The 12,749-nt window shown below is 38.3% G+C and overlaps 1 protein-coding gene across 1 annotated transcript; it reads left to right on the top strand.

Moving 5' to 3' along the window:
* The first annotated feature begins 1,676 nt into the window (after window positions 1–1,676).
* LOC123680851 lies at window positions 1,677–3,288 on the top strand. Its single transcript, XM_045618967.1, has 3 exons — window positions 1,677–2,576; window positions 2,724–3,158; window positions 3,208–3,288. The coding sequence occupies exons 1-3, from the start codon at window positions 1,677–1,679 to the stop codon at window positions 3,286–3,288; spliced, it is 1,416 nt and encodes a 471-aa protein (XP_045474923.1).
* Window positions 3,289–12,749: the final 9,461 nt, after the last annotated feature.

Raw genomic sequence — 12,749 nt, 5'->3', positions numbered from 1 at the left:
TCTTGAAATTGGAATTCAAGCAATTCGATGGAGATGTTCTAATAAAAACTGATGTTTTCGATACAATTATTGGGCTCAAATTTGTAGTAACTTGTTAGAAATATTTTCATCTTCAACACCCTGTATATCGGAAGTGAAAGGATTTAGCACCTATATTTGCATTAAATTTATTTCAATTGTCATTCGTCTTCTAGAGAAAAATCAATTTTTCAAATAAGAAGAGGAGGTTCTTAGGGAACAACAGGTGAGAAGGAATCTTCTTCCCTTACAATTTACTTATTGAAAATTACAACAAAGCAATGGAAATTGAATTCAACAATCCCAACTTTTTCCCAAAAAAACATACACGAATATTGGTTATATATGAGAAATTATATTGAAGCTTCTTAATGATATCTACAATTTGCCTTGTGTTATTCGTAGCGTTGATAACTTGGTTGTATACGGATCTCGTATTCCTACACCAGACATATATATATATATATATATATATATATATATATATATATATATATATATATATATATATATATATATATATATATATATATATATATATATATATATACGCAGGGGAGCGAAAGCTTTCGGGGACTGACGGCCCCGCGTACCCGAGTCGTCCAACTTCCAAGGTCAGCGGCCTGGAAGTTGATGTAATAGTTGCTCCTATCACTAGAAGTATGATTCAGGGCGGGGGAGGGCAGCGGGCTGGCCCTCTTCGGAACCGTCCGGAGGTAGAGCCTGATGGGGTAAGCTGTGGGGCAAGCGGCGCAGCCCCCCGAGATAGCACCGTAAGCCGGAACTCGATTCCCCTCAGAAGAGAGAGAAGGAGCTTAAGCTTGGACGCGATACGCACCCGTCCCGCTGAACCTCCGAGAATACGAGATGGGAGAGTGCGCTGGAGTGAAGAGGACAATATCCTCCTAATGCGCACCCATTTCATCGCACAAGAACTGCAGCGAACAACTGGTCGGAGATACCGAGAAATCTTAGCCTCCACCTGGAACGAAATCTATCCAGAAAGAATTTCTTACCCTAACCTTCTCTCAAACAGAGTAAAGCGGATGCTCGAAATTGGGAAATTCTCAAGCGTGGAACTAGACAACATCCAGCGAAACATAACACCTTATGCTCCAGTGACAATGAATGAAAGCCTCAGCACCGAAGACATACCATCCGTACCGCGTACCGAGCACAACAGAAGCAATGAATATGAGACAAGCCCCAATCGAAGCAAGATAGGAAAAAACCTCGAGAAGAATGCTCAAAAGTACTTAGGGGTCTCCCCTCAACAATGGCCGAGAATACCGAGACTCAAAGGCTCACGCAAAGTCCTCGAGTGCGTTCAGAAGGTGAACGAACTAATGAAAGCTCACCTCGAAAACTAGCCCAAACTGGAGGAAATATTGACCTGGGTCTATGCCGGTGCGATAACGGTCTGTGAGGAAAATGGAATTCAACTCAAGCAAAGAGAAATAACACCGAGAAGAGAGAACACACCACCCTGGAAGAATCGCCTAGAAACAAAAATAACACATATAAGAAAAAATATTGGCATAATATATACTTACCTTCAGACTAGTTCACCAACCAGGAAACTTCTTAAATCCATTCGTCGCATTACATCGCAGTTACACATTCAAAATCATCACGAAGATTTCAAGCACAAACTGGAGATGACATGTGACAAACTGAAACAAAAAGCAAAATCATTAGGTAATCGCTTACAACGCTACAACGAAAGAGTCAAAAGATACAAAAACAATCAACTATATTATAAAAACCCAAAAGAATTCTTCAGATCGCTCGAAAACAGTATAGTAGCGGAAGAAGATCCACCATCTCCTGAAAACATGCATAGGACCTGGAAGGAAATCTGGGAATCTGAGGAAGAGCATGATGAAACCGCTTTTTGGATCCGAGATGCTGAACGAGAAGCGGAAAAATACACCATGGAGGAAGTGAGAATCACAGAGGAGGACGTGAAAGCAATTCTGAAGAAGTCGAACAACTGGTCTGCCCCAGGACCCGACGGAGTACACAACTACTGGTGGAAGTACTTCGACTGTACCCACAAAATCCTAGCGGAAACATTCCAGAGAGCGCTCTTAAACCCATCCAACTTACCAGAGTTCCTCACTTCTGGCATAACTCACATGCTACCGAAAGGAAAGGACAGCGGTGATCCGAAAAACTTCCGGCCAATAACATGCCTGTCAACCTTATATAAAATACTTACCGGTGTAATAACACTCAACATCTCGAGGCACATAGGAAAGAATAATATATTGGCCAGGGAGCAGAATGGATGCCGCAAGGACACAAGAGGTTGTAAAGAGCTACTCATCATGGACTCACTAATCACGAAACAGGCAAAAAAGAAGCAGAGGAATATATCCGTAGCATGGGTTGACTACAAAAAAGCTTTCGACTCAATACTGCACTCCTGGCTACTGAAGACCCTGCAGCTGTACGGAGTATCGAAGGCCGTAATCAACCTACTCAAATGTCTCATGAGTTCATGGCGCACAAGACTACATGTGAACATCAGAGACCACACTTATACAACACCAGAAGTGAATATTAAGAAAGGGCTTTTTCAGGGAGATAAACTCAGTACCCTGTGGTTCTGCCTAGCGATCAATTTCCTTAGTACACTCCTAAACAAAAACAAATATGGATACATAATAGAAAAAAAAAATAACACAAAGATAAACCATCAGCTCTACTTTGATGACCTCAAACTATACGCCGGTAGTGAAGACCAACTCAAGAGGCAGCTCAAGGTAGTGGCATCTTTCACAGAGACAATCAGGATGCAGATGGGACTTGACAAGTGTGCTGTGGTGAACGTGAAAAGGGGGAGAATCACAGAAGGGGAAGGAATGTTGGTAAAAGATGACATAGAACTCCAAAGGCTCGGCCCAGAAGGAAGATATAAATATCTTGGCATAAAACAAGGTCTGGAAATAAATTCTGCAGAAACCAAAACCACATTCAGAACAACATTCATAAGCAGAATAAACAAAATATTACAAAGCAAACTGAATGCCAAAGCAATGGTTACATCAATGAACACCTGGGCGATGCCTTACCTTTCATATTCATTCGGAGTAGTCAAATGGTTCACCTCAGACCTGAAAGCCATTGACATACAGGTAAGAAAGCTCATGACGAGGCATGGAATACACCACCCTCATGCCTCAGTCAACAGACTTTATATACCTAGGAAGAATGGAGGAAGAGGCTTGCAGAGCGTCGAAGCAGTGCACCACAGAGCTGTCATGAGAAAAATGAGAAAATATTTTATCGAGAAAAACTCACCATTCTTCAGGGCGCTATGTGAAGCAGACGATAATATCACAGTGCTGAATCTTGCCTCCATTAACGATCCGGCTGGACCTCTGACAACTGCAGAACTTTCTGAAGAGTGGCACGGCAAAGCCCTTCATGGAAGGTACCCAACAACCCTGAAACGAACAACAATTAATAAAGAAAAATCAGTATCTTACCTTAAATCTGGTTACCTCTTTGCATAAACGGAAGGCAGGTTGGCAGCAATCCAAGATCAGGTTGTCCCAACACGAGCTTACCTGAAGAACATAATAGGCAAAAATATACCGAGTGATAAATGTAGAAAATGTGCAAGAGCAGCAGAGACCATACAGCACGTTACCTCGTCCTGTCCAGTAATGGCTCCGAGAGAGTATACAGATCGCCACAACTCCATGGCCAAAGTATATCACCAGGCTATTGCCATCCAAGCCGGATTAATAAAGAAAGAAAAACGGGCATACGAATACAGACCAAGCGAAATACTGGAGAACGATAGAATCAGGTTGTACTGGGATTCCCCACTCATCACGGATAGACCTATTGCACATAATCGGCCTGACATTGTCATATTTCACAAACTGGAGAACAAGGTCACAATAATAGACGTCACCATTCCAGCGGATGACAACATCGAGAAAGCCTATGCTGAAAAAAGAATGAAGTACCATGATCTTGCATTCGAGCTGAAAGAAATTTATAAACTTACCAACACGACGATACTCCCACTGATCATAAGCACCAATGGAATGGTTGAAAGACATTTAAATGAGCATACTTACCAGCTCGGATTAGAGGAGAGGCTTATCACAGACGCACAGAGAGAAGTTATCCTGTGGACGACGAGGATCGTTCGGGCGTTTCTGACCAGTGCGTGAGGATGCCTTGGCCCACCATAGCCCGGAATTCTCACTACGAAACCCTATAAAGGTGGTACAAAAAAAAAAATAAATAAAATAAAAAAAAAATGTAGATCAGAGGATATCCTCTGATCTAAATTCTCCCTCGGTTTGACGTGGTCTTTACGGGACACCCTGTATATAAATATATATATATATATATATATATATATATATATATATATATATATATATATATATATATATATATATATATATATATATATATATATATATATATTTTTTTTTTTTTTTTTGTACCACCTTTATAGGGTTTCGTAGTGAGAATTCCGGGCTATGGTGGGCCAAGGCATCCTCACGCACTGCACCTGCTATGATGAAATTCCTAAAATAAAAGTCTTACCGTTTTCGAAATTTTTTTTTTTTTTGAAAATAATGAATTTTTGCCTCTTTCAATAGTTTTGCCCTTACAGTTGGTACAATTTTACATCTTTCTGGTTAATTTTTTCAGTGAAATATTGCTGAAGAATGATTCTAACGTTTACATTAAAAACATCCCCCGAAAATTTTAAAGGGGGGCTATGAGAAATATTATTATTGGAAATTTTGGCAGTGAATTATTTTGTTCATGAAGTTTAGCCCATCGTAGTGGAAAAAAAAATGTACCGAGTACCATTCAAAAGATACTTCGGGGCAAAGCCAGTGACTGTATGTTCCGTCTTATTATATTCATCTACACAGTTATGAGCGATGGTGGTCCATGCGAGTTTTTTATTTTTTTCGTTCATTTTACATCTAATTTTGTTAACAAGGGTTTGATTCAGTCTCTCATTCAAACCGTTAGAAAATGGGGAATTTACTGCAGTGCAAATTAGGAGTACTGATTTTTCGTTTATAAAAGATTTAAATTCTTTCGAGTTAATTCCCGGGTATTGATCAGTGAGAAGCATTCCAATTTTATCAGGCTCCGTTACTTTTTTGATTAATTTAACGAAGTCATTGGCACTTTGTGTTTTTGATGTAACTATAAAAGCATAACGTGTGAAGTGATCCACTAAAAGATGTAAATATGTCTTCGTTGATCGTGAGCCTCCGAAACCTCCAATCGTGTCTATTGAGACTATTTCAAAAGGTCTTGAGGCAGGACCAAGCTGTGACATAAAGCCATATCTATATTGTCCTCTTGTTTTATTTTCGAGACATATCTCACAATTATTACAATGTTTTTTTATATTCATTGTTAAATTTTTCGCTGTATAGAAGGGACTAATTTTGTTCAGCATTTGTTTTATTCCTAAGTGACACATGTTTTCATGTACATCTTTAATGATCTTTTTACTGAAATCTTCTGATAAAATAATTTTTTCACGTTTTTTTACCTTTTTATAATAAATATTGTATTTTGCTATTAAATTTGATTTCTTATTTTGTATGTCCTTGTTATTTTCTTGATCTATAATAATATCATTCAATTTTACCATGTTTACAATTTTTAATTGTTCATCTGTATCCTCACTCGCTTCTAACACTGGGTTCCTACTCAAACAATCAGCTTCTATATTGATTTTTCCTGGGGCGTATTTAATTTTGAAATCATACTGTGATAGGTAATACATTAGATCTCCTAACTCCTCATCTGTCCTAGATCTTATATTTAAATTTTCTAATGGTTTGTGGTCAGAATATACTACAAATGATTCACCTATCAGCCAATATTGCCAGTATCTTATTGCCTCTTTAATAGCTAAACATTCCAAATAAATTGCCTTCTTTTTCTTTTGAACTTGATTTAATTTCTTTGAAAAGTATGCCACTGGTTTATCTTTTCCATTTAGCTGTGTTTGCTTTAAGACTGCCCCAATACCTTTCGAAGATGCATCTGTGTGAATATTTATGGGTAAATTTTGATCAAATATTTCTAGAATTGGCTGTGAGCATAATAAGTCCCTTATTTCCTCAAAAGATCTTTGGCATTCTGAAGACCATATGAATTTTTGATTTTTCCGAAGTAAATTATGAAGGGGTTCTAAAATTATCGCTCTATTTGGCAAATATTCATGATAGAAATTGATTTCCCCTAGAAACTGTCTAACATTCTTTTGAGTCTTTGGTATTGGGAAATTTTTTATTGAAACTAAATTATCTCTCAGTGGTCTTACGGTATTGTTATGAATTATATGACCGAGATATTTCACCGAATCTGAAGCAAATTTACATTTCGTGAATTTCAGTCTAAAACCCTCTTTCTTTATAGCTTCTAACAATTGTATTAGATGGTTAATGTGTTCAGAAAAAGATTTGGAAAATATGAGGATATCATCTATATAGTTTACTGCAAAGTCTGTAAGCTTATACTTCCTTAAAATATTACCAAGTATCCTTTGAAAAATAGCTGGTGATGTCTTCAAACCAAAAGGTAAACATGTCCATTGGTAGTGACCTTCCTGCGTGACGAAGGCAGTTTTCTTCCTATCTTCAATTCTCAACTGGATCGACCAAAAAGCTGAATTTATATCCAGCGTTGTAAAAAATGTTGAGTTTCTTGTCTTGATCACTAGATCATCAATCAGTGGGAATGGTTGAGCTTGAGGTATTACTATTTTATTTAGATCTCTGAAATCTATACATAATCTTGACTTCTTGTTGTCTTCTTTCTTGAAAGCCAATGTCACTGGTGCAGCAAATGGACTGTAAGATTCCTCTAAGAGATTTTTCTCCAGTAATTTTGCTATTTGTTCTTCTATTTCCTTTTCGTCTTCAACTGAACATCTATAAGTTCTCTTGCTACAATATTTTTCCACAAGTAAATCAATACGTGCTTCATATCTTCCTACAGTTCCAATGTCATATTTGTCTTTAGCAAAGAGTGATTTGTAATTTTCTATCAGATTGTTTATATCTGATTTCTGTTGAGTGTTTAAATTACTCATACTTACTTCGAACTCTTCTTCTTTAATATGTTCTTTGAAATTAATTGAAAATGGGATCGTTTCATCATCCTCATTTTCTTCTTCTATCTTTATTTCTTCTTTTCTTCGAATAATTTTCAAAGTATCGTATTGGACCAGTCTGAATTCTTTTATGATATCTAGCCCAATTAAAAAATCATATCTGAAGTATTCTCCATCAATTATATAAACATCAGCTTCTTTTTCAATATCGAAAATTTTTATTTTGATAGTTGTCAAACCAATTGTCTCTTTAACACCATTAATTGTAATAAGATTATCACTTTTGGAGGAATAGCCTTCTTTTCTTCTCAATTTTATTAATTTGGAATTAATTAGGGAAACATTCGAACCTGAATCATATATTCCAAATATCTCCAACTGTGAATTTAAAACTAGTTTGACTTTAATTGATGGTGTTATTATTCGTTTTTTTTATCATTATGATTGAGTTCAACATCTATTACTGAATTATTTATAATCTTACTGTTGTTTCCATTATGACTATATTCTTTTGTTTGTTTGAAACAGCACTTTTCCTCAGGATGAAACCGAATTCCTTTATTCAAATTTTCACAGGTCTTACATGGTTTTTTCATATTTTTTCCTACATTATCGTATACCTTTTGTTTCTCTTTATTGAAGCTTTTTCTGTTCACTACACAGTCAAATTTTCCAATTTCATTGTAGAGACTTGCTGTAGATTTCACCTTTTCTTTATCAATTTTATCTATTATAGCATCTGTTAGTCCCATTACAATCATATTTATCATTGTTTCGACGTCAATATACTTGTTGACTTCTAGTAATAGTTTTTCTTTTTTGTGGCATATTCTAGTAATGAACCAGTTTGAAATTTGAATGTGAATGCATATTTAACTTGTGACCAACCTTTATTTCCATACGTTTCACAAAAGTTTGCTTTCCATTTTATCCATTCAGAATTCACCGTCAATTCGATCAACCTACTACTATACCAATCCAAGCACTGTTTTTCCAAAAGATATTTGAGAATCTCAATTTTCTCTTCGTCTTCTATAATTTCGAATCTTTTACATTCACTTTCGAATTGATGAATCCATTGGTTAGCATTTGATGTTTTATTGGAAAATTTATCCATTAAGAACTTTTCAGAAATTTTTCCCATATTTCTTTTTTCAGGCATATTGCTGGTCGTGTTTCCGTATGGGATTATTTCGTTTCCTGTTATTTCTTCCAGATATTGATCACCGAATTGTAAATTTTCACCTTCGTCCAAATAAATATTTTTTAACTCCTCATTTAAAGGGATCCATATTCTTCGTGTTTGGTGCCTCTTTTTTAGTGAATTTTTTATTTTCTTAAAAACTTCCAAAGATGTTACGGCAGTATGTTTACTTGACGGCTTGAATTCGTCTGGAATTTCAAAAATATGTTCCTCCGGTGTCTCTATAGAAGTTATGCATATAATGTTGGATTTTCCATCTGTTGCCGCCTGTACCACAAATTCGAATCGTAGCCTTTCCATTTTTTTTTAATTTCAACTAGAATTGTCGTTTTATAAGACAAATTCTTATAAGTTGAAAGGGAATTAAATAAAACAATTGTGTTGCTCTGAAAACAAAGATTATAATAATACAATTACATTGTTCACCTAACTAGCCAACATACCTGAAAACAAAGAAACGACAATTAAAGTTTCTATTCCAAACAATTCCCTTTCTATATGAATTTGAAATGAAAGATCTAAAGGATATTGTTGATATTGTTCAGTATGTTGCCTAGTAACAATAATTGTCATAGGATTAAGTATTCAATATAACTCTGGCCTTGGCACCATAGACTCTGTCTATGGTAGTTAAAAATTAGCACAATCTATGGGGTAAGATTAGAATTGAAGAAATATAATTTCTTTATATATATATATATATATATATATATATAAACCTACTGAATATATATAAACTAATATAAATATATACATATATATATATATATATATATATATATATATATATATATATATATATATATATATATACGCAGGGTGGTGCATGGTGCCATCGGGGAGTGACGCCCCCGCGTACCCGAGTCACCACAACTTACCTGAGGCTGGCACCCTCTGTAAGCTTGAATTAAATCGCTCCCGTTACAAGAAGGAATGCAAATCAGGGCGGTGAGGAGTCTCAGGTTGGCTCCTCTCGGAACCGTCCAGAGGTACAACCTGTTGGGGTTAGATGTGGAGCGAGCGGCGCATCCCCCCGAGATGGCACCGCAAGGCCGAGCCTCGTCACTCTCCAAAGAGTGAGCTATGGAAACTTGAATGAGCAAGATGCTCATTCCGTTACAAGCGGAACACGAGATAGGCGCACACGCTGGACATACGAGGAAAATTGTATTTTGATGCGTGCGCATTATATTGCACAGGACCTAACTGAACGAACCGGAAAAACTTATAGACAGCTTTTGGTTGAAATATGGGAGGAGATGTATCCCAGCAGACCCTCATACGCTCAACTTCTATCAAATAGGGTGAGATGGATGATGAAAGGTGGAAAACTGTCTCGAGCTGAGCTGAGCAACAACAAAGGAAGCTGTTATCCACTCGAAGTGGTACAAAATATGAACACAGATGGGGTGGAATCCAGTCCGCGCAGATCATCGCTGAGGGTTAGACGTAGCGGATTGTATCTGGGAGGTGACGTACAGACTAATGAGATCGAAGAAGCGTTTGTTGGGACTTTGATGAAGTTTTCAGGCTTAACATTAGAAAACAGGCCAAAAATCCCACGGATGCAACACAATAAGAGGCTGTTGAATTCGGTGAAGTTGTTGAACTCTGTGCTACCAAGACACCTCACTGGAATTGAGACACTTTCCGATCTGGTGGACATAGTGTATGCTGGGGCGGTGACTGTCTCTGAGGCTCAAGGATATCAAGTGGGCGATGACAACTCCCGATGTTTCAATTCATCACCACCATGGAAAAGACGCCTGGAAAATAAAATCGTGCAATTTAGAAAAAAAATTGGAACGTTTCATACTTACCTAGCTACTCCACATCCTTCGACAAAAGTAATGAAGAGCGTTAAAAAACTCGCATCAGGATCAAACGGAGAGATCCTCTCTTCAAGGATAAGATAACCCTTTTAAATGACACCCTGAAACAGAAGATCAAAGCTTTAGGGAACCGTATACGACGATACAATGAGAAGGAAAAAAGAAATAAAAATAACAGAATGTTTCACCAGAATCAGAAGAGATTTTTTCGAGATCTTGAACAAAAAGGCGTCAGTCAAGATGTCAACCTCGAACCTGGGGTTGCTGAGGAGTATTGGAGTGGGGTATGGTCGGAGAGCGTCGAACATAATGAGCAGATGTCTTGGATAAAGGAGGCTGATTCCGGAATACCACAAGTCCAAATGGATGAAGTTGAGATAACTGTATCTGATATAGAAGAGGTCTTAAAAGGAACAAACAACTGGGCAACCCCAGGTTGTGATAAACTACATAATTACTGGTGGAAACACTTCACTAATATCCATGGAGTATTGTCCTCGATTCTCAAGAAGTCCTTAACAGATCCCCTTTCACTTCCTCCTTACCTCACACAGGGACTTACGTACCTAATCCCGAAAGCTGGAGACCTTCAGAACCCGAACAACTACCGGCCCATAACCTGCCTCCCTGCGGTTTATAAAATATTGACAGCTGTGATCACTAAACACATAAACAAACACCTCAGAACGAATAACCTGATGGCACCAGAACAAGGTGGGGGCCGTATAAGAACCAAAAGCTCTAAAGAACTGCTTATTGTTGACTACATCGTGACGAAGCAAGCCCGTAAAAAGCTGCGCAATATATCTGTAGCGTGGATTGACTATCGGAAAGCCTTCGATTCGGTGCCCCACTCTTGGTTGTTGAAAGTTCTTAAAATGCACGGAGTCCACGAACAAGTGATCAGTCTCCTGAGATTCCTCATGCAAACCTGGAGGACGTCTCTCCTCATGCGTGCTGGGGATGAAATGAAGAAGTCCAGGAGCATAAAAATCAACCGAGGAGTCTTTCAAGGTGACACACTCAGTGCAATATGGTTCTGCATGGCGATCAATCCTCTGAGTGCACTGCTGAGAAACACAGAATATGGATATGTAATTGACAAGCAGAGGAACATTCGAATAAATCACAGTCTGTACATAGACGACCTTAAACTGTATGGTGCCAATTTCGAACAGATAAGGAGACTCCTGGAAATAGTGTCGCTATTCAGCGATTCCATCGGCATGAGTTTTGGAGTGGATAAGTGTGCGACCCTGGAAGTGAGACGTGGAAAAATTCGAAACACAAGCCTTGTAACTACATTAATGAATCAGATTACCATACCATCCCTGGATGTAGATGATTCATACAAATATCTCGGAATCAAACAGGCTTTAGATATCAAAACATCAGAGATGAAGGAACTATATCGTAAGAAAGTTCTTGGAAGAGTCAACATGCTTTTACGATCAAAACTGAACTCTAGATCTCTATTCACTGCCATCAACATCTGGGCCATACCAACAGTAGCGTATTCTTTTGGCATCATCACGTGGTCGACGACTGACCTACAAGAAATGGACAGAGCAATAAGATGTATGCTCACGAAACATGGAGTCCACCACCCTCATTCCTCGACGATAAGACTATATCTCCCACGTCATCAAGGAGGTCGAGGGTTATTGAGCCTGGAGAGAATCCATCAGGAGAACATCACCACATTAAGAAATTACTTTCTGAAAAAAAACTCACCTTTCTTCCGGGCAATTCAGAAAGCGGATCAGGATATCTCGGCTTTGCGCCTCTCGGGATCATACCCCCAATCGGTAGATCGTACAATAGAGGATCTCATTGAGGAATGGTGCTCCAAAGCCTTGCACGGAAGATACCCTGCTTGCCTGAAAAAGGAAAATATAAATAAAAAGGAGTCGTTAACTTACCTGACAGCAGGGTACCTCTTTCCGGAGACAGAAGGTCGACTAATGGCAATACAGGATCAGGTGATTCCCATAAGAATGTACCAGAAAAATATTGCCAAACTCGACGTACCATCTGATCGCTGTCGCAAATGTTCCCAAGCACCTGAAACATTACAACATGTAACTTCATCTTGTCCTATACTTGCTCCAAGAGATTACCTGGAGAGGCATAACTCCATGGCGAAGATCTACCACCAACAGATTGCGTTGAAGCTGGGTTTAATCCGGGAAAACCTACCAACTCACATATATGTTCCAAAACCTCTCCTACAGAATGCACGCTACAAACTATATTGGGACTGCACCTTAGTAACGGATCGAGCGGTGATGCATAACAGACCTGATATCGCGCTCTTCGATACTGAACAAAAAACATGTATACTCATAGAGTTCACGATCCCGGCGGACGATAACATCACGAAAGCTTACACGGAAAAAATAACCAAATACGGTGACTTGGCATTCCAACTACGTGAGCTCCACAATTTGAGGACGATCAGCATTTTCCCGATGACCATATCGGTGAATGGCTTGGTGGAGACACACCTGCTGGAGAATACTAAGAGATTGTGCCTGGAACCTGATGTCATTTCAGCTTCCCAAAAGCA

This window comes from Harmonia axyridis, chromosome 5, assembly GCF_914767665.1.
Source record: "Harmonia axyridis chromosome 5, icHarAxyr1.1, whole genome shotgun sequence".
Taxonomy (NCBI): Eukaryota; Metazoa; Arthropoda; class Insecta; order Coleoptera; family Coccinellidae; genus Harmonia; species Harmonia axyridis.
The sequence above is the reverse complement of the archived record's forward strand: the minus strand, read 5'-3'. Positions and strand labels throughout refer to the sequence as shown.